This window comes from Notothenia rossii (assembly GCF_949606895.1).
Source record: "Notothenia rossii genome assembly, chromosome: 2".
NCBI classification, from domain to species: Eukaryota; Metazoa; Chordata; class Actinopteri; order Perciformes; family Nototheniidae; genus Notothenia; species Notothenia rossii.
This window is the reverse complement of record NC_136904.1, coordinates 56,738,184-56,756,599: the sequence shown is the minus strand read 5'-3', so window position 1 is coordinate 56,756,599 and position 18,416 is coordinate 56,738,184. Positions and strand designations below refer to the sequence as shown.

The window sequence follows — 18,416 nt, the reverse complement described above, 5'->3', positions numbered from 1 at the left end:
AAAATTCCAATCCAGGACAAGTTCAGCCCCTATCCAATATGATGCTAAATTGAGAAGAACATTTTTGATAACTCACTCGTGGAGGTCGTAAGCTAACAGCGAATACACCATTTTTGACGATTTACATGTCGCACGTTAATAATATTGTCTACAAGCTTCCCTTTAGGTAAGAATGCAGTATGGGAGAAAGTGTAGAGAGAAGATGCATGGCAGGGAGTCAGGTCACCTGCATCGATCAGAGGGCCGCCAGGACTTCATTACCTGCTCCAGAGTCTTATACCCAGAGGGGCTACCACTTTCCTTTACTAAGCAGACATTCAATGATAAGCAACTTGCCCTCCCTTCCTCCACTCCACTTCGCTCATGCACACACTCCTCTCCAGCAGTCAGCTGAGTTGCGAGCTTCATTAATCTGTGTGTGAAAGTGCTACGTACAGCGGAATTCCCCCTCCTTGTTTTTAAGTCAGAGGAAGTTTGTGTTTGTCCTTCTGCGTAGAGGTTGTAGGGAGGCTATATTTGGAATGGATTTCACTGATTAAAGGCAAATGTGTGTTTTGGAAGACAGAGTCTGCAGATTAACATACTTTGCTGCAGTTTTTCTTCACAAGAGTAGGGTCCAGATTATCTGTTGTTTGTTGTGATTAACATGGTTTGGGTTTGGAATCAGGGGGATGTCAACACAGCATGATTAGACTAACCCCAGCATTAAGACGTATGACAAACAACTCTCCTGCTCTCCAGATGAAACCAGTCCATCCAACGTGTGGGACTGTAAGAACCGAGGGGTCAACGGCACCCAGAAGGGCCAGATCGTCTGGAGGCTGGAGCCCGGGCCTTACTTTATGGAGCGTAAGTTACAGTAGGCTCTCATACTGGAGAACAGTTTCATTCTATTCCTTGTGAATATATTTTTCTTTACTCTTAAGATATTTAATAATCATAATGTTAATGTTTTTCTGAAAAAAGGTAAATAGTATCACTTCTATATCACCTATGTCTATAATGCATAATAAAGATACTCATAATGCGTTACAATCTGCTTTTATAGTATTTTATATATTTTTTTGTATATAGCATTTTATAATCACTTATTGTCAAGTTGCATTATCTTACTTAATAAATATAGTTCAAATTCCACATCTCCCTATAACACTTTGCTGCTTCCTCTGCAGCTGAGACTAAGATCTGTTTCAAATACTACCACGGTGTGAGCGGAGCCCTGAGAGCCACCACCCCCTGCATAACTGTGAAGAACCCTGCAGTCCTGGTGTGTGTGTGTGTGTGTGTGTGTGTGTGTGTGTGTGTGTGTGTGTGTGTGTGTGTGTGTGTGTGTGTGTGTGTGTGTGTGTGTGTGTGTGTGTGTGTGTGTGTGTGTGTGTGTGTGTGTGTGTGTGTGTGTGTGTGTGTGTGTGTGTGTGTCTTTGTCTTTGCTCTATCAGGGTTAAATTACGCTAGTGGACTATTAAATCCCTTAACTGAACTAAATTAGGATTATTTTAAGATCTGTAAAGTATTCTATAGTATTATTGTTATAAATGGTCAGCTGTTTTGTCAAGTAATCCTAATCTGTAGATAATGGAAGACAGGAAGACATGCAAGTCATTGTTTTCATACTTTGTATAACCATATGTGTTTCAATGAGCACTTCTGTATTTAATTCTCTCTGGCAAGCTTTGTCCTGTAGTAGGGTTTAGAGTCATTTGCATGTAGAAGAAAACACATGTGGATTGTCTCTGTGTGTTTCTTTTCCTTGTGTATAGAGTGTGACACTGTTTGTTCTCTCTCAGGCGGAGCAGGTGGGCATCGAACATCCACGGAAACTGATTAGCTTTACTTTGACAGGTGAGTTGAAAGGTTCACATGTTGGAAGCCATTTGTACTGATTTTATAACATGCAGAGTTACGTTTTGTTATGTAATCATTCTCAATAACAGATCAAAAGGAACCCTCAGAAACAACAGGAAGACTTTTGGTTTCAGCTGAGCCATGTCATCTCCTCCTCATGTGTGTCTTATTGTCCTTTCAGGGAAAGCTAAAGTTAACTTTAAAAGCTGTGTTCAGGAAACAGGGGTCTGGGAATTTAAAGAGGGGCTTTCCAAGAAGAGAGAAAGACAGAGAATCAACTCTGTGTTTATGGTGTTTATGTTCTCAGACAAGAGACTGAGGGAGGGGGGACTGCATCAGGGGGTTTGTGGCTCAGAAGGTTAATCGTTGTTGGATAAAAGCATCCGTTAAATTAATTGTAATGTTAATGTAATACAACATGAAAAATATGCCACAAACATTATAACTATCAGATTTGATAGTTTTGAACCCTTCTGTCACTAATGCTTTGTTTTAGATCTTCGTGCCAATGGCCTGAAGAAAGGAATGTTTTTCAATCCGGACCCTTACCTGAAGATGTCCATCCACCCAGGGAAGAGGAGCGTCTTCCCTATCTTCAGCCACCACGGACAGGAGCGACGATCAGCCATCATCGCTAACACCACCAACCCCACCTGGCACGGAGAGGTGACGCTGTTACACTGCACAACATTTCATCATTCCCCTGTTGTTGGCTAGCTAGCATATTTCCTGATTTACAGAAAATGAGCTATGCAAAGTCGTCACTCATGGTCAGTGTTGGGTAGTTACTAAAAAAAGTAATGCATTACTTTTTTTGAAAGTAAATTGCAATGTGTAATGCGTTACTTTTTTTTACTTTACTTAGGTACTCCCTGCTGAAAGTAACTAGTTACACTACCAGTTACATTAGTTTTGAATTACTCTGTAACATCACTTCAGATGCACCATAAATCAAAAGATTGATAACAATATAAAATTAAACCTAATTGATCCCAGATCAGCACCAATCCTTATCTGATAAGGACAGTCCTGAACACAGACCTCTGTTTCTGCTCTGTGTTTGAACATCATGTTTCCTTTAGCTCAGTTTCCATCATATAACTGGTCCAGGTAGCTTGCAAAAGTTTTCCTCTCTAATGACGGCCGTCCCCCCATTATTATATATTGCTCAATGTTTCTGAAAGATGCCGATTCCACCGTGGTCAACATTTCCTCCACTGTAGCTGCTACAGGCCTGTTTCTCTGCTATGAGACATTCCTGCTCCGTCTCCTCATCAATGAACTCTGAGTGTAGCGCAAGCAAAAAGAGACATTTGATTTATTATTCTGTCCTCCCGTTATGCATATATTTGAAGACCTTAAATTAACGCAAGTAACGAAATAATTGTGCGTTTAGTAACTGTAATGTAATTACTGCTGGATCAATAGTAACGCATTACAGACAAATGTAATCTGTTATCTGTAACACGTTTCTTTGTAGCCCCAACACCGCTCACGGTAATAACAATGACCTTTCGTATCCTAGCAAGCTCTGCAAATTCCACTATGCATGTGCATTCTTTGACATTTGTGAATTTGTGTCCACTGTTGGTGTATGTGTTATTCTATGCTACATTTTTTCATATGATACCTGTCTCAGTGCATAGCACACTAGGATGGGAGCCTCATTATTTCTCCTTTTGATTGCTATTTATGCTTACTTATTTTTAAGTACTGACATCAAGTGATGAAAATGTAGTGGGATATTAGGGACTTTATTAAGTTTAAAAAATCCATTGGTAAAAATGTGTGGAACCCTCATGACAGACTGTATGTGTGTGCCTCTGCAGAAGTACACGTTTGTCGCACTAATGACTGACATCCTGTACATCGAGGTGAAGGATAAGTTTGCAAAAAGTCGACCGATCATCAAACGCTTCCTCGGTCAGCTCACCATCCCTGTGCAGAGGCTCATCGAAAAAATTCCCGGGTAGGTGAAAAACATACAGAAAAAAGTTCACACAGGATATTTAAGAATCCTTTCTAATCTTGGAATTGGCCCCCTGTGAAAGGTATCTATATTATTATTCCCGATATTATTCTGAGGGTTTTATTCAAACTAGGGCTGGGCGGTATGACAAAAAACTCCTATCACGGTATTTTTCCAAATTATAACGGTATCACAGTGTTTATTTATTTTTCAATGATTAGAAATGTATTTACATTTATATATTTTTACCCCACAAAAAAAACACCTGATCAGTGGGGGCCCTCATGAGTCTTATGTGGTGAAGGAATCAGAATGCATGACACAACTGCAAAAAGTGAACCATATTATTGTGAAAACTTTGCGCACCACATAACAACATAACAACAACATAACTGTTTGAAAATGTAAAAAAATCACATCCTTACTTCACAGCATGCATTTCCGCGGTGCGCACCGCTCGAGCGCCCTTCAACACATTTTCAACGGTATTGCAAAACATAAAAAATTCATATCATACGGTATAAAGTATCTTGCCCAAGTTATCAAGTATCTTTGAGGGTCCCTTTTTCTTCAGTAGGTCGAAAAGGTGCATCAGTATTACATTGAGACTGTTTATAAGTAGTTGGAAAATCCTTGTAGTAAATTTAAACGTCACAGATATCATGGTGCAACACGTTCTCACTCCCAACCCGTCACATATTGACGGACGGTCAGGGCCCCTCCCCGTCACTCTATTACGGACAGGGCACCCCTTGAAAGTCAGTTTTCAACGGGCAGAGCGTCCCATTGACTTGCATAGGAAACACTCAAACTTAAAAGATATAATTAATAAATGGGTGAAAATTGCTTTTGCCCAGCAATTAATATATACCCACATGACAGCTAAGGTCAGAATAGCTTTATTTAACAGCTGGTCTTATGTCTGTGACTCCTCCTGTTGTTAATTGATAAGCCTGAAACATGCACTTGTCAAGGTTCAGAGACAAATATGGCATAGCCATCGATCATCTTACATTACATTGCATTTAGTTGACGCTTTTATCCAAAGCGACTTACAATAATTGCGTTTGACCAACAAGATACAAACTTGAAGAAAACAGAATCATATAAGTACATCAGGTTTCATAGAGCTAAAACATTTCAAGTGCTACTCAACTGGCTTTAGATAAGCCAGTCCTTTATTAAGTGCTTTGTTAGTAATTCTATCGCTCGAAGTGGAGTCGAAAGAGATAAGATATACTTTATTGATCCCAAGTTGGGAACATTTGCATTACATCAGCATATGTAACAGTTGTAAATATGCAGTGGTGTTTATTTGTAAATCATTTAGTATAATCACACAAATTCTGTGTTTTATATTTAATAATTCTGTGTTCTTTATTTATTGAATATTCAATACCTGACAAGGTCGGAGATGAACAACTTGGGTCGCAGGTTCCTCAACAGTGCATTACAAGACATCTATCAATATGTGTCTATACCTCCACCATTAAACTGTCATATTCTGCACATTTCTTATACTATCTACATACATCTTATAAGAGTATAATACATATGTATTAGTACTTTGTCAGGCTTAATATGAATACCCCGAAAGCTTTTTTCTTATTCGAAATAAGACTTTAACCTAAAAGATTCTTTAATGTTTAAATAAAGCCTTATTAGTTTGTCTGTCTGTGTCTCCTATTTATATCTAAAAATAAAAATAATACATTTCAATAACATGCTTTAACCACCAGATGTCCCTTTCTATCAGCTGTGCACCGTTATGGTGTACTGTACATATACCAATATACCGATTGGATCAAATATAAAAGTCAGCCGAATTAGTGTTGATACTGCAAGGAGACGTATATTGTGAAGAAAAATTCAATATTTTGTTTAATTGCTGATATATTTATGATCCACGTCACATATTCAGTTTCGGCGGCAGTTCTCATGGCGTATATTATCAACGCTATGGGAGACCTATGAAGGTCAATGGGACGCCCTGCACGTTGAAAACTGACATCCAAGGGGTACCCTGTACGTAATAGAGTGATGGGGAGGGGCCCTGACCGTCCGTCAATATGTGACGGGTTGGGAGTGAGAACGTGTTGCATGGTGTTGGAATATTTTTCATAGAATTTATCTTAACATAACTGTGTTTATGTATGCATCATATATGCATCATATACACCAAGGCAGATTCCTTCTACTGTATGTCTAAACCTACTTGGCATTAAACCTGATTCTGATGTGTTTCCGTCTCCCTGCGGTCCAGGGTCCAGCCTGTGAGTTTCCCTCTGTGTCGCCGCCTGCCTACTGAACACGTAAGCGGCAATTTGCAGTTCAAAGTGGAACCTACATCGACTGGTCCTGATGGTAAATCTGTCTTTAAATTGTATTTGTTCTTCTGAGTATATTTTTCTGAAATTGAAACATGATAAATAGAATTTCTTGTGCCTAATGCAGGGGCCTCCCCCGAGTCTATCATCGACATTTCATCCTTGAATGGAGCTCCAGGGACTCCATCCGATGATGAAGACCTGCCCCATCATCTTCAAGGAATCTTATCTTCGGTCCCTTCTCCTACCGGCTCCCAGGGCTCCCAAATCATGTGGGAAGGTGGGGCCACCGCCTACCCAGAAAAGGAACTGCCTCTTGTGGGAGCTGAGAGCAGATTTGTGGAGCATGAAAGCCTGTCGTGCCATGAAATGCTCCAGAGGTCTCTCAGTGAGGGCCTGGCTGCCATCGAGGCCCCCAAAGGCCCCGGTGAAAGACCCCTGGGTGCAGCCTCACCTAAACTTCGCTCTAGCTTCCCCACTCACACAAGACTCAGCGCCATGTTGCACATCGACTCAGACGAGGACGATGATCGGTCCGGGGCCAACGACATCTTTCCCATGCCGCTGTCCCCGCTGCTGATGAATGGAGATCCTCCAGATGTCAGCGGCCCCGATGAAGATGACCCTTTTCCTGAGTTCCAGCAGGAGCAGCATCAGCTGGAGCCTGCAGCGCTGGTGGAGGAGCCTGGGGGGGCGGGTGGAGCAGAAGCCCTGCCCCCTGAGGCAGAGGGGGCCCTGGAGATGGGGCTGGACTTGGAGGATGTGTTGGAGCCTGACGTCTTCTCCGAAGTGGACGAGGCCCCTTTTACAGAGGCCGTGTCCCACAATGCTGTGCTAGAGGGTGAAGGGCACGAGGAGGGGAGGGGCCCTGGCGAGGACCCCTCCTCAGATATGGACACCTGCTCCATGGCAACAGCCCCGCAGACAGCCTTGTCATCATCAGAGAGCTGTCCAATCACAGCCAAAACTGCCGTGGTGAGTTCATAGTCCTTATCCTACTTTTACATTTGGTTAGCTGTAATTTGACCCTCTATAGCAGGGGTATTCAACTAAAATTCAACGAGGTCCAGTTAGAGAAAATCTCCCCATGCAAAGGTCCGGAACATCAAAATGTCTAAGTTGCTTTATGAATTAGTGTGATATATATTGAAGTAGCCTGTAGCTTTATCAACGTCTGCGTGTAATCAACAACTGACTGCCAATCAAATAAAGAAAGTACAGTTCATAAACAACAATATTTATTGTAAATGAACATTGAACTATACAGATATACAGTAAATACTTTGGATATGTGTAATGTTCCTCTCATTTAAAAAATAAAATAGAGAAAATAAATAAAATAGCTTTTGAAAATATGTGCATCTTAAAAGTGCTTGATTTTAGATAAATACAATAAAGTGTAGCAGCAGCTTGAGTTTCCCTTTTTCTTTGTTAACCATTTCACATCATGACTTAACAGTTTCAGACGATTATAGAACAATATCAGTCTTTAAACATCATAACAATTGAACAGTTTTAAAGTTTCTCTTTCTTTCCCTCTTATATTGCAGACCCTCACTCACTTTTTTTTAATTCAGTGCGAGAATTGAGCTCGAGCTTGTCCTGCCAGGAGTTTGAATCTGGGCTGAAATGGTGTCAGGGCCATTCTCATATACACATGCAGGTGCTCATTGGTTAGCCTCGGTTAGCCTGCCCTGGAACCATATTTAGTTTTAATTTAGATCCTGGTCGACTGATCATATTGGGCTCTGAGACTGCTTATTTTTTGTGACCTCAGTTCTGACTTGAGAGGGAATGTTTGGTCAAACACTTTGTGTTTTGTCTCATAGTGACGTTTTGGCACTTTTAATGAGCACCACGGTCTCTGAACAAATGAGACACACTGGCTCTGTGCTCCCAGTGGGCAGGATGAACATGAATGAGTCCGTCCACTCAGGGTTAAAAGCTCTGTTCTCACTGTCCACTTTCCTCTTCTTGGAGAGCGCCATGCGTAATTATTTGTCTCTCCCTGTCTGCCGCTAACACGCCTGTTCACCTTCCTCTCCGTCTTCTCTCCCTGTATCGCTAATTATTCTCTTCACTCACTCTCCTCTCCGCTTCTCTCTGCCGCGCTCTCATCTCTTCTTCTGTGTTTCTCTCCCTGTATCGCTCACTCGTCTCTTTCGCCCCCTGTCGGCAGCGGTTAAAATAGAATCGCACCGTTAAAATTGAAATCCCCTATTAATGTATTGATTATAGGTCCGGGTCCGTATAGGTCGGCGTCTGGGTCCGGATCCGCCTGTTGCCGACCCCTGCTCTATAATGTTTAGCTGACAAATAGTCTATAAAGTTGTATTTTTCACTTTCATTATGTTTAGATTTAATTTTTCGGTTCAGTTTTATTTGCTATTTTGAGATGTTTATATTTTATGATTTTTTTTTTTACTCTTTTTTCATTTTCGCATAATGTGCAATGCCTTGTTTTAACATGCTGCTGTGACGAAAACATTTCACAAATTTGGATCAATAAAGTAAATCTTATCTTATCTTCTCTTATCAAGTCAACAGTCGACTCTCCGTTCAATCGTCAGATTTCATGGTATAGCTCAGTTATGTGTAGCCACAGACCCCTGCTTCCCCCCCACTCTGTGCTGACTCTCTCCAGGGTCCTAGCCCTGTGTATGTGTACAATGCACCATAACACTCTGCTGTAGCACCATCACTCCGTCTTCAACACAGGGGGTTTACAGTACATGTAACATTTTCCGATTAAAATGCCTATAAACAACATTGAGACCCTCAATCATCAGAAAAAAAGAAGCTCAGCTAATGTTAGGGTCAGCCCAAATTGAATTAGAGAAAGATTAATTGTTCACTTGGAACTGCTTTATTCATGGTTTTCATCGGTTTGGAGAGGAGGAGACTTTGGCAAATAATTGGTCTCCCAGTAGAACCTTCCTGAATGTCTTGATGTTATCAGAGACACCATGCAGATCCAACATTATTGGCATCCCTGGTCTGCTTGCAATGTTATATAGCTATTTCTACCTCCTATTTCAGCTGCGCTACATCAGACAAACACATTGTTAATGTGCAGCATGCAATAGATCATGATTATTGTAATCCTAAATATTTAACCGTCTTTATCAGTGGGGCGTGTGTATGGAGGAATGCTTAGTGTATAATCCTTCCCCTGGTGGAATCCTCCTGAACAATGAATAATAACGAATTGCCAAGCAGGAGAATCTCACTCCATTGATAAACTCCCATGAACCCACATTACTTTACGACTTTGTCAAACTCCGGTCTTTTGTGATTGTTTTCATTTAAAGACCCCTAGTGGCTGAAAAGGAAATATTGTGCAATTAAATAAATATTCTCAAGCAGTAAGTCATTTGGAGTGAATTCTGACCGGCTTGGCTTCTATCAGCAGAGTTTATATAAAGAAAGCATGAGTGGGAAACAGCAATCTGCATTCATTTTTCATGGGATTTTTTGAGAAATTCCCAGCGATTGTTTCCTGTAAAGGTCACCTATTATGCAAAATGCACTTTTTGATGTCTTTTATACATAAATATTAGGGCTGTCAAACGATTACAATTTTTAATCAGATTAATCACAGCTTAAAAATTAATTAATCATGATTAATCACCATTCAAACTATGTCCAAAATATGCCATTTCTTTATGTATATTGTTGTGGGAATGGAAAGATAAATGAAAGAAGGCGGATATATCCATTTCACATACAGTATGTATGTTTATTATTAAAAAAATCTGTGTGTCAAAATGAAAGACAGCCCTATCAATCATCAAACCGTGGGGTCTTAATTCATTACATGTTGATTTCTATCAACGGGGGAGTACTTCAGGAAAGTCGACGTTATCTTGAATCTGATTTGCCAGAAGATATTATCAAAGATGTTCTATTCAGAAGACGATCACTACGTGACAAAAGTTTTCAAAACCGTTTCTAGTCATCGGTATTTCCAGACAAGTGGCTACTGAAATCAATCTTACTAACTGCTGTCTGTGCAATTCTCGGCGCGAGTTGGCGGACTTTATTTTACTTACTTTAACATCATTTTTCATGGTGGGGCTAAGCCTTTTCTTGGTATGGGTGTAATGGGGCGGGCCATTCTGCACATGCGTTAAATGCGTTAAATATTTGAACGCAATTCATTCAAAAAATGTATTACCGCCGTTAATGCGATAATTTTGACAGCATTAATAAATATATGTATTTAGTGTGTAAGGAGACTCAAAAAGTGTCAGAAAATAAAACGCTTTCTCTTTTCCTCCTTACCCACATCTCTAAAAGCGGAGCACCAACAGAGCTGATCCAGATTTGCTGAGGTCATGACAACATTACTCAAATGTGGGCTGGCTTTACGTTGAACTCCTGGAAACGTCCCGCCCAGGAGCGGACTGGGGGGAAAAAGTGGCCCAGGGATTCATTGACAGACAGGCTCACTTAATGCGCGGCATGTATCGGCCGGCCGGCGACGAAAGTATGTTACTTAACAAAAAACCCTATGCATTTAATGTTATTTTGGACCATTATTCATATAATAATCACATTACCTGAGCCCTTGAGCTGCCTACAGCAAAAATAATTACATCATATATTTAGTGATTTTAATGTTAACAGATCATTGATGCAATAACATTTGGACCCAATTTGCCTGGCTTGACACATGGAATAAAATGATACTGTGACAATCTGCCCAAGATTGACTAAAAGGAAGACGAACGATACCAAAATACAAAAATCGTCACTTCCCCCTTTTCTATCCTACGGGTACAGCCACTCCCCCTAAACCCCGTTTCCCTGCCAACCCCCCCCCCCCTCAAGGCCAATTGAGTTGGCAGCACTGAACATAAGATTAAAGAAATGGACCGCTCGAATACCAAAAATAATAGGTTTGACCAAATTTGGTAGACTGCAACACAGACACGTAATGCCAGTTGTGTTTTTCTGAACCAGCCCAACTCATGGAAACCAGCCCAAATTCTGTCCACCAGCCCAAGCCCAATTTTACCAGCCCAATGCAACCCAAACCAGCCCAATTGGACGCTGCGTTAGACTCCAGAGGGTTAATCACAGCAGAGTTTAGCTGAGTTTCTGAAGGGTAGACAGCCTTCTCTTCACAGAGCTCACTGCTTGCATGGGGACGCTCCAAAGGGGCGTGGCCAGCAGCAGCTCCAAAGGGGCATGGCCACAGCAGCTCGGTTACATTAGCCGCTTTCACACCAAGTACTTTGTCGTACTTAGTTCCCAGCACTTAGTTCCCAGCACTTAGTTCCCCCATGGAACTAAGAGCAGATCGTGTTCACACCGGAATAAGTCCCTGAGGGAAGATTACGCAAATGAAGCCGCTGACGTCACTTCTTCTTCTTCTGCTTTGGGTTTACTGTCAGGCCGCAAACAACTTCACGGCGTATACTGCCACCCGAAGTCCCCGGCCGGAGGTCCCCGGAGTTGGGGACTGGCTTCAGTAGAAGCCAGCGTTTCCGCCAGGGGGGCGTCTTGCCGTCATTTGACGCCCTTATCCAAAAATATTAATAATTGGAGAGAAGATCAAGAGTTTTTATCGAGGGGCAAAGGAGTCTGGTGTCTTTTCGGAGTATTGAAGATCGTTTCCCCCGACATCGGCGGTGCCTGCTACAGGACAACATGGAACGTGCGTGATTTGGAAGCGATGAGCGGTGCTAGTGGGGCACGCGCGTGAGCTGCGAGCACCAGAGCCTCGCAGCGGCGAAACTGAGGCTCCGTGGTGAGCCAAATGATCCGGCTCACTAACGTAAAAAGACAGTATCTATAAGGGACGGCTCAAGTCAAAATTCAGATACCCCCCCCCCGCTCTCGGGGTGGACGCCCTCTCAGCCCTGGTCTGGTGGAAACACTGGTAGAAGCTGAAGCCTTCCGAGTAAATCGCCAGAACTCCAATACCTCCTCGTCTCCACCGCTCCCGTGTTTTTTTTTGTGTTGCCATAAGTTAGTCTCTCTCCGTTGGTGCGCTGGGCTAATGCTAATGCTAATAATGCTAATGCCAATACAATGGCGGCTTCACAAAACTTTTCAGAGTTTTACGGGGCGCGGTTTGCAATTCGCCCAGCCAATCAGAAATTTGAACTTTTTTCTCCCCAGGGAAGTACCTGCTCGGGGGGAAAAGTTCTCATGAACTAAATACTCCGGTGTGAAAGCGCCTATTTACCTGTTAAGCCCCATGCCCCGGTACCAGGGGCTAAACGCAACATCTTGCAAGAACCAGCATCTGAGGGCTTCTTAACATTTAACAAACTATGAATGTGTCATACCCACTTAACGGTAATAAACTCAAATAACTGACGATAGGAACAATTTTTACCGAAACAAAACACAACTCTAACGCCAAGCCTCTGAATTAGCACTAAGCGAAAGAGTGCTAACAGACTTAGCACATAACTCACGGTAGAAATATGTTATACTTCATTGATTCTGCACATACAATATATCACATGAAAGCTGAGATTCCACATATTCCAATGGTATAGGTATCATCACTGTGCGACCAAAACTCGCGGCAGCGAAGGCGAAACCAGACAACACACAACTTGGCCAAAACGGCAAACACATTTTACAGTTGCTGTTTTCTGATCAAAAGCTGTGTTCAAGGGCATTAAAACGCATAAAATCGCTGCTGAAGGTTAATCCAATGTGTCTGTGTCATGTTGAAATGATTACTGATAATCCATCATAACATTTATGTCAAAAACAGAGTTTTCAAATACAGTATAGCTGCTATGAGAGCTACGAGAGTGTATGAGAGCTTCCGGTTTTGGGCATGCTGGCTGCACATCATTCACCAATGGTAGTGTTTAGATGGATTTATGAACCTCCCCTCGATTCTATTGGCTCTAACGGTTCAAAAGTGGTGTCAATCACCAAAATCGACCGATGGGTTCCAGAGATATGGCAAATACACCCAAATGACCTCAGAAGTGGGGTTTTTTTCTAAACCTCTCTAAAAAGGTCAAATTTAACTTGTTTTGTATCAATCTTGATACAGGGTACTTATTATATGTTATAGTTTGGATTCCTATAGCTTTTAGTCTACTAACCCATCATTCAAGGATGGTTTTCACTATAAGGAATGGTTTATTTTTTGGACGGACACTATAATTAAAAATGTTTTACTATGTTCAATCTGAATTTACTTTAAAATAAATAAAAACATCTATATTGATTCTGACTTTTCTCCATCCAACTCACAGGTTTATCATTGCTTTGAGAAAAAAGATTATTAATTTAACCCTTTTAGAAGTGAAGTTATTGTCAGGGTTTGAGTTTGTGTGTGTCTAGTTTTGGGGTTATTTTTGCTGTTCTGTCCTCCCTGTCGTTAGTGTCCCTGGTGTGTCTAATTGTCTGATTGTGTTCACCTGTTGCCCTTGTGTTTCTCCTCCCCTGCCCGTCTGTTTCTCGTCTCGTGATTACCCCTCCCTGTATTTAGTCTTGTATCTTCCTGTGTTCAGTGTTGGTTCATTGTTTGTCGTTCATGTCCCCTTTTATGTTGGTCACAGTCACCTTTGTTTGGATGCTACCTCGTACCTGTTCTTGGATTCTTGTTTTTGTTCAGCTTTTGTTAAATAAAGCTCGCCTTTTGTTTCCTTTTGAAACCTGCTTCCTCCTCAATCTGCATTTGGGTCCTATTTTTCCCCAACCCTGACAGTTAGAATCATTTGTTCTGGGCATGTCATTTTCGAGCCCGACACCTGAAAAACAGGCTTGGGGCTTAACAGGTTAAAGGGCCAGACCCAGAATCAGCACTTTAGTAACAGGGCTGAAATAGAGGCATATGAGGCATGCTAAAATCTGTTTGGTATTTTGAGCAAAACACTTCAGAGACATGTTTTGTATAGATATAGCCCTATAATATATTGTTCAAATATAGCACAATAGGTGAGCTTTAAGCACTCACACCAACACATGTACATTTACATTTGTCGTTTTTCACTTCCTTTTATTTGCCTTGGTGATGGAGCAGATGCTGCCTCATGTTGTGAGCTGCTGTTGGGTTGACTGACTCTCTGTAATTCACAGATACTTTGTAGTAGTGGCTCTGAATGCTTTGCATATTAATGTGTATGAGACTGACCAATATGAAACCCAGTCCTGGGTGACGAGACTTTTTTATAAACTCTCCTCTTTGAGGGTTTTGTTGTGTTTTGTTTTTACACATTTTAACATTGTATGTTTGTAGGAAGCGGAGGAAGGAGCGGAGACGGCCATAGATCCGGGGGGAGACGTGGTTTCGGGAACCCCTCCTACAAATCAAGCTGTGGATGATGAAGGGGGTGGGCAGGTCGCTCCATCTGAGGCTGCAGGAGAGCCCCCCCCAGTCAGCGAGCAGGTGGGGGAGGAGCTCAGTGTGAGGAGGCTGAGCCTTCAGGCTGCAGGGGGCGTGGCCGAAACACAGGAAGGGGAGGAGACTAAACCTTGCAAGGAGGCGGGCTCTGCTGACTCCACAGAAACAGATGGAGAGGAAGGTAATCAACTATAGATGACTTCATCTTAAGAGAAGGGTCATTTATTCGGGTCATGGCTGGATTTAACAGCTCAAAAGGTGTTTCATGCTTCTTTTCCTTATATTAAAAATAAAAGTATTTTGTCTTTTGTGTGTTTTCTGTGTTCAGGCTCTCACGTTAATGGCCATCCTGTACGTTCACTTCCTTCTGTGCGTCATGACATCCACCGATACCAACGTGTGGACGAGCCTCTGCCTCCCAGTGAGTGTGTGTGTCTGCATGCGCTGTCTATTGTAAATGTACATGTAACAGCCTGTGTGTGGCGGTGTGTCTTTGTGATAATGCGTCTGTGTTTTTATTTTTGGTTGAGTCCATGTCCTGCTAATGATTCTAACTAAAACTACCGTAAATGAATCCAAAATTACCAAAATAAGTATTACAGTCTCATAGCAAATGTGTTAATTAAGCAATCATACACGAGAGGCCGTTCTTGAACGTCATTATTGGTACGACAGTACTGCGGCAAGCGCCGAGGTCCGTACACCTGTACTGGAGTACCAATAATGACGTTCAAGAACGGCCTCAAGTGTATGATTGCGATTCTATTACACAAACTATCATTGTAATCAACAATATCGTAAAATAATTTCATAATGTGGGCTAATTTGCTCCCAAACACACGCTTTCTGCTTGATTTAATCTCCGTCAGAAAGTAGTTCCTAGAAAGTAGTTCCCATGGTAACGATAGCCGATCAAACACTCCTGCTACCCCGCTTACAGTTATTGATATAATTATAGTAAATAATATATTATTAACCAATTTATTGAAAACAATTTATTGAAAACAATTCTTGAATTAGGCTATTTAAATATATGAGTAATCACTGTGTGGGATTAGCGGAACAAATCAAATCAGGCTGTCCATGGTGCTGAAACATTTTGGGTTCGGAATGAAGGTGGATGTTCATGCTGCCATTAAAAGTGCATTCCTGAAACAGCTCTCCATGAACTCCATGCCAGACTTTTTTGCAGGTGGTGCTGTGGTGTTCACGGGTAGGACTACGTTATAGGAAGAGCTTTCCTCCAGTGGCCGTTTCATGGCGTGTCCCGGACCGGCAAAAAGCGCGTTGCTCCACATCTTTCTGTTGTCTAGAGATGGAGCCCAGGAGCTGCGAAGCGATGACTTGTTTTTATGTCCGCTAACGGACATGATTTCTCTGGCCTCCAACCCAGCCTCCGCCAGCCGCTGTATGCAGGTGCTTCTGACGCAATGGTTTGTGTAACGCGTAGCGTAGGTAAACGTCGCTATGGAAACCACACGATGTAGGCTCATGGAAGTAGTTTCGGTAGGCTAGTGTCGTGTGTAGGCCACTGGATACTTTGTGATTAGGCACGCTCTATTTGATCGTTGTTTGATCGTGGAATCAAACACGCCTATTGACCAATCAGAGAGCTTGCTCAAACCTATGTGTTATAGAATGAGTGGTATTTTCCGTAAAAAAACTCTAACATTTGTGAATTAACAAGAACCTTTTTTTTTTTTTGGATTAAAGTAGTACAACTCAAGAAAATCAAATAGTCCGTTTTGTGTTCAACAATTGTTTTCTTAAATGTGTGACTTTAATCTCAAAGAAGCTTTATTATTTTATATCGCTTTGTTACTGTTAAAAGTCTTCATTCCCCCAGCTCCCCAAAAATTGTGTTCATATGACATGGTACTACAGGACAAAAATAAAAATTGCTAAACAGCATATTAGCATTGTAATTTTGAAGATGTTAGCATTCTTATGTTAGCATTTGTCTGAGCCATTAGCATATCTCTTAGCGTTTTCAATGCTAACCAGAATGCACATACTGTAGTACAGGGGTACTCAAACTTTTTTATTAAAGGTCCACTTGTGAATTTTATACAAGGTCACTGGTCCGGATCAATGCCAGTAAAGTCTCCCCCCCCCTCAAGACACGCCCGCTGGCAAGCTGCAACGCACACCGCCGTGTGGACGCTGCGAGAAGCAGTTTCTTACGGCGCGCTATGCATGGGGCCTTGGGGTTTCCCGATATGTCGTTGCAGTAAATTAAAGTGTGTTTCATGTTGTCGTTGCTGTGGACCTTCTTAATCTACGTTCTTTGGGGGCCCCCTTCTGGTCCAAGGACTTGCCTGCCTTGCCTGTCGGCAAACGGCGCCCCTGTATATATACACACACACACACACACACACACACACACACACACACACACACACACACACACACACACACACACACACACACACACACACACACACACACACACACACACACACACACACACACACACACACACACACACACACACACACACACACACACACACACACACACACACACACACACACACACACACACACACACACACTCAATTCAATTCATACATACAGTATGGTGGCTTGGACTAGTAGGAGACATGTCACTGTTTGTCTGTAGCCAATACCTTGAACCTCGGCAAAAGGCATTAGAAGCATTAGAAAGTCTAGGTCAACTTGCAGTTGACCGTTGCGGTCTGCAATGCGTGTCACGCTCGCGCACACAAGTAAATATTTATGCACGTTCATTCTCACAACGCATCAGACACAAGAACATATACATTAATTTACATCAGAATCCAAAAGTTTTTATTTTTTTAATTGGTATGATATTTATTTTTTATAATGGGACACAGGGTTCGGTCCGGATTGATTTGCAGTTCGGTCCGGATCCGGACCTTGCTCCGGAGTTTGAGAAGCCCTGCTGTAGTATGTCAATAAATATGTGAATTATAAAAGTTCTCTGACCACAGATGATTTTAAGATAACAGGGCTCATAACAGCCTGAGGTAGTATATGCATTAAATTCACCTGTTGATGTTGTCTTTAGTTGTTGGCTAGTATGAACATTTTTTTAAAAAAAAGCTTATTATTATGATTATCCTCCCAGACTGGGAGGCTCGGATTGACAGCCATGGTAGGATCTTCTTTGTGGATCACGTAAACAGAACCACTACATGGCAGCGTCCGACCGGACCCCCGGCGCCACAGGGCCTCACCCGCTCCAACTCTATCCAGCAGATGGAGCAACTCAACCGCAGGTTGGCTTTGTGAAGAGCACTTTGGTGCCATAACCATTGTGTTTGTAAATGTAAACCCTATTTTCAGATGTTCAATATCTCACTTAACCAGGGGGTTCATTATTATCTAACTAATGTAACTAAAAAGGCATATATAACCTCTTCCACTAGGGAAACACCAGCAACTTTTGGATTCATCTCTCTTCTTTAAAAAAGCCTGTGTCTCACACTTCGATTTGACTGAAAAATAAACTGCATTTAGTTCTCTTTGGCGTCACCTTTGGCTATAAGCGGTACTTATAGGTGTGCTTTTTGCTCTCATGGCTTGTGACCCTGTTGGACCCCGATTTGTAATACTGCAGAGGCAAGGGCTTTTATCAATGCGCCATATGCTAAATCACAATTGTGTTACCTCCTTTGGCTTTTTATGCTAGAATAGGGGAAAACTGTCTTTTCCCAGCAGTACCTTTATGTTTGCTGTGCACCACAGGTACCAGAGCATCAGGAGGACCATCACCAACAGCGACCGGCCAGAGGAGAGCCCGGTGGACCTGCCTCCTGAACCAGAGAGTGAATTGATGCCTCACTCCATTACGGGTGGGTTTCATTAGACTTTAAACACACAAACAGAAACATCAGAGGTTATTTACACAAGAACGCTACACTCATTATGGCCCAATTAAATGACTCACCTCTTGTAATTGATTC

General features: G+C 42.0%; 2 protein-coding genes across 6 annotated transcripts in view; one reads left to right on the top strand and one right to left on the bottom strand.

Annotated features, from left to right (window-relative positions):
- The window catches only part of hecw2a (HECT, C2 and WW domain containing E3 ubiquitin protein ligase 2a), an 85,993-nt gene that overhangs the window by 30,664 nt on the left and 36,913 nt on the right, over nt 1-18,416 (top strand). For all 4 annotated transcript variants that reach the window (XM_079663711.1, XM_079663710.1, XM_079663709.1 and 1 more), the window contains exons 3-13: nt 742-849; nt 1,173-1,267; nt 1,788-1,842; nt 2,342-2,511; nt 3,675-3,814; nt 6,078-6,178; nt 6,269-7,116; nt 14,363-14,648; nt 14,796-14,888; nt 17,579-17,729; nt 18,199-18,305. In XM_079663711.1, coding sequence (XP_079519837.1) covers nt 742-849; nt 1,173-1,267; nt 1,788-1,842; nt 2,342-2,511; nt 3,675-3,814; nt 6,078-6,178; nt 6,269-7,116; nt 14,363-14,648; nt 14,796-14,888; nt 17,579-17,729; nt 18,199-18,305 — 2,154 coding nt within the window. The remainder of the gene's footprint in view (nt 1-741; nt 850-1,172; nt 1,268-1,787; nt 1,843-2,341; nt 2,512-3,674; nt 3,815-6,077; nt 6,179-6,268; nt 7,117-14,362; nt 14,649-14,795; nt 14,889-17,578; nt 17,730-18,198; nt 18,306-18,416) is intronic.
- The window catches only part of LOC307028569 (uncharacterized protein), a 77,332-nt gene that overhangs the window by 53,444 nt on the left and 5,472 nt on the right, over nt 1-18,416 (bottom strand). The window contains exons 2-3 of one of the 2 annotated variants that reach the window (XM_079663712.1): nt 18,175-18,320; nt 2,395-2,498 (exon numbers count right to left, since the gene is read on the bottom strand). The gene's annotated coding sequence lies outside the window, so the exon portion shown is untranslated. The remainder of the gene's footprint in view (nt 1-2,394; nt 2,499-18,174; nt 18,321-18,416) is intronic. The other variant, XR_013805037.1, reaches the window with a different exon arrangement.